The sequence below is a fragment of the Austrofundulus limnaeus genome, unplaced genomic scaffold (genome assembly GCF_001266775.1).
Source record: "Austrofundulus limnaeus strain Quisiro unplaced genomic scaffold, Austrofundulus_limnaeus-1.0 Scaffold596, whole genome shotgun sequence".
NCBI classification, from domain to species: Eukaryota; Metazoa; Chordata; class Actinopteri; order Cyprinodontiformes; family Rivulidae; genus Austrofundulus; species Austrofundulus limnaeus.
In genome coordinates, this window is record NW_013952998.1 from 18306 (window position 1) to 20405 (window position 2100).

The 2100-nt window shown below is 39.1% G+C and overlaps 1 protein-coding gene across 1 annotated transcript in view; it reads right to left on the minus strand.

The window, feature by feature from the left end:
- Positions 1-592: 592 nt before the first annotated feature.
- The window catches only part of LOC106531086 (FERM, RhoGEF and pleckstrin domain-containing protein 1), a gene marked incomplete at its 3' end in the record, with an annotated part of 68890 nt that continues 67382 nt past the window's right edge, over positions 593-2100 (minus strand). The window contains 2 exon segments of the mRNA XM_014026852.1: positions 593-705; positions 837-919. Of these exon segments, the coding sequence (XP_013882306.1) occupies positions 593-705; positions 837-919 (196 nt within the window).

Here is a 2100-nt window from a genome sequence, read left to right on the forward strand (position 1 = left end):
TTAACCCGAGTTTAATAAAATGAGGTTTAAACTTAGGGTAAGACCAGAAGATGTAGCACAACTGGGTGGTCCTCATGGAAAACTGTTTACAAAAGATCAAAWGGATCCATTGAAGCTCAAAGAAAACAGAACAACAATGGAAGCTACAAATGTTCTTTATGGAACAACTAAACATCACTTAAATACCAACGTTTTTCTGTTTTTACAGTTAACGTCTTGCTGAAGCTGCAGCTGTCATGAGAAGAGCAAACACAGTAGAACAAATAACTAAATACAGAGAGATGAAAGACATTTCAGTCAAACTGGAGCAACAACAGGGGAAAATAAAACACTTTAAAGCTGTGAGATAAAGACAGGTAGAGCTGGTGATTCATCTCGGATCTAAAAGTAGGCGTCAAACTAAAAATCAACAAGTGAAACACTTTGTCACAAGTGGGTGAGGTGAAAAAGCTAAAAAAAAAGGGATAACGCCAACAGCTGGGACTTGGCCCACACACAGGATGAATCAGTGAGACTTCATGTGGTGCTGAACGCTGCTTTCTGTCTGGCTAAAATTAAACATGAGTGGGAACTGTAAGCTCAGACGTCTTACTGTTGTCGGCTGGACTGGTGGACAGCAGGCCAGTGTCCAGGACGCTGCTCTGTTCTGCCAAATCGATGGCCATCCTGATGTCCTCCACCCATCGCTCCATCTCTGACTCACAGCTGCACACAAACAGCTTTCATCACAACCCGTGTGTCTACACAACACAGCCCATGTTACAGCAATATGAAGAGTCGCTGATTGACAATGACGTCCCTTTCTTCTAGTTTTAAATGTGTGTGTTGATGCGTACCTGGCAGCTACCACTACAGACTGGCGCTGTCCATGTAAGGTAAAGGAATGAGGAACGCCCCACTCCTCCTCACTTTCTCTGATCTGCAAGAGACATCAGAAAAATGTGCAACAAACGTTAGTGACAGTCAGTTCCAGTTACGCTAATCTGATGATAGCAGTGCCAGCTTCTCATTCAGCGGATTAACTTTCTTTCTAACTCTGGAAACCATTCGCTAAATGACTAGCTTCAGCTAAATTAGGTTCTGCTGATTTTAAGTCCAATAAAAAAATTCAATAGTGTAAAACTTAAATTATTATGCCATCCATCCCATATTAAAAAATATCCCCTTATAAGCAGTGTTGGACATATCAGTCACCATGTGTGCAGCATGTAGCATTGTTAGCAGCTAAAGAACTAAAAGCATAAAAAAACATTTTATATTTAAATAACAAAGATAAAAATGGACTATGTATAAAGCAGGGGTTCTTAACCTTTTTGACCTCCGGGTCCAATTTATTGAACATAAAGTGTCACGAGGCCCAGTCAGACATTACCAATGTATGGATCAAAATGATAATTATTCTAAATCTTGGTTAAATTTTTATTGTATTTACATTATAACTAAATTATCATGACTAACATAACTAAATAAAATACACTTACAGTTTAAAAGTAAAACTCCTGTCAAATAATCACAAGACATGATTATGACAAACATTTTTATATTGTAACCTGCCCATAACTATTATCTGAACAAATACAAAGGTCAGTCAACAGACCACTCAGGCTTATCAACACAAATATATATATATATATTTAACATAAACGATAACAAAAAAGGGGTGTCAGCTGCGGACATGAAAGCACCTGCTGAAGGAAAGGAGAGAGGAAAAAGTAACTTATTTCTAGCAGCAGAACAGGTTGGAAGATGGCTTTTTGACGTTATTTATTGTTTTTTAAATCATCCTATAGGCTCTGACATGTTAGATAAATTTGAAAATGAGGTTTTTTAAAAATCCGTAAGACTTGAAAAAATCCGTGAGATTGCTCTATACGTCCGTATACCTGCAAAATGATGTCAAATCTTTATAATTTACAATCTGTACAAGTTGACATGTGTGGGTTCAGGCTGAAGCTGCCCCGCTGCCTTTCTTTCCCCTCCTCCCCTCCCGCTGTGCAGGACGTACTGCTGGTCTCTCTCTCTCTCTCTCTGTCTCTGTCTCTCTCTGTCTCTCTGTCTCTCTCTCTCTCTCTGTCTCTGTCTCTCTCTCTCTCTGTCTCT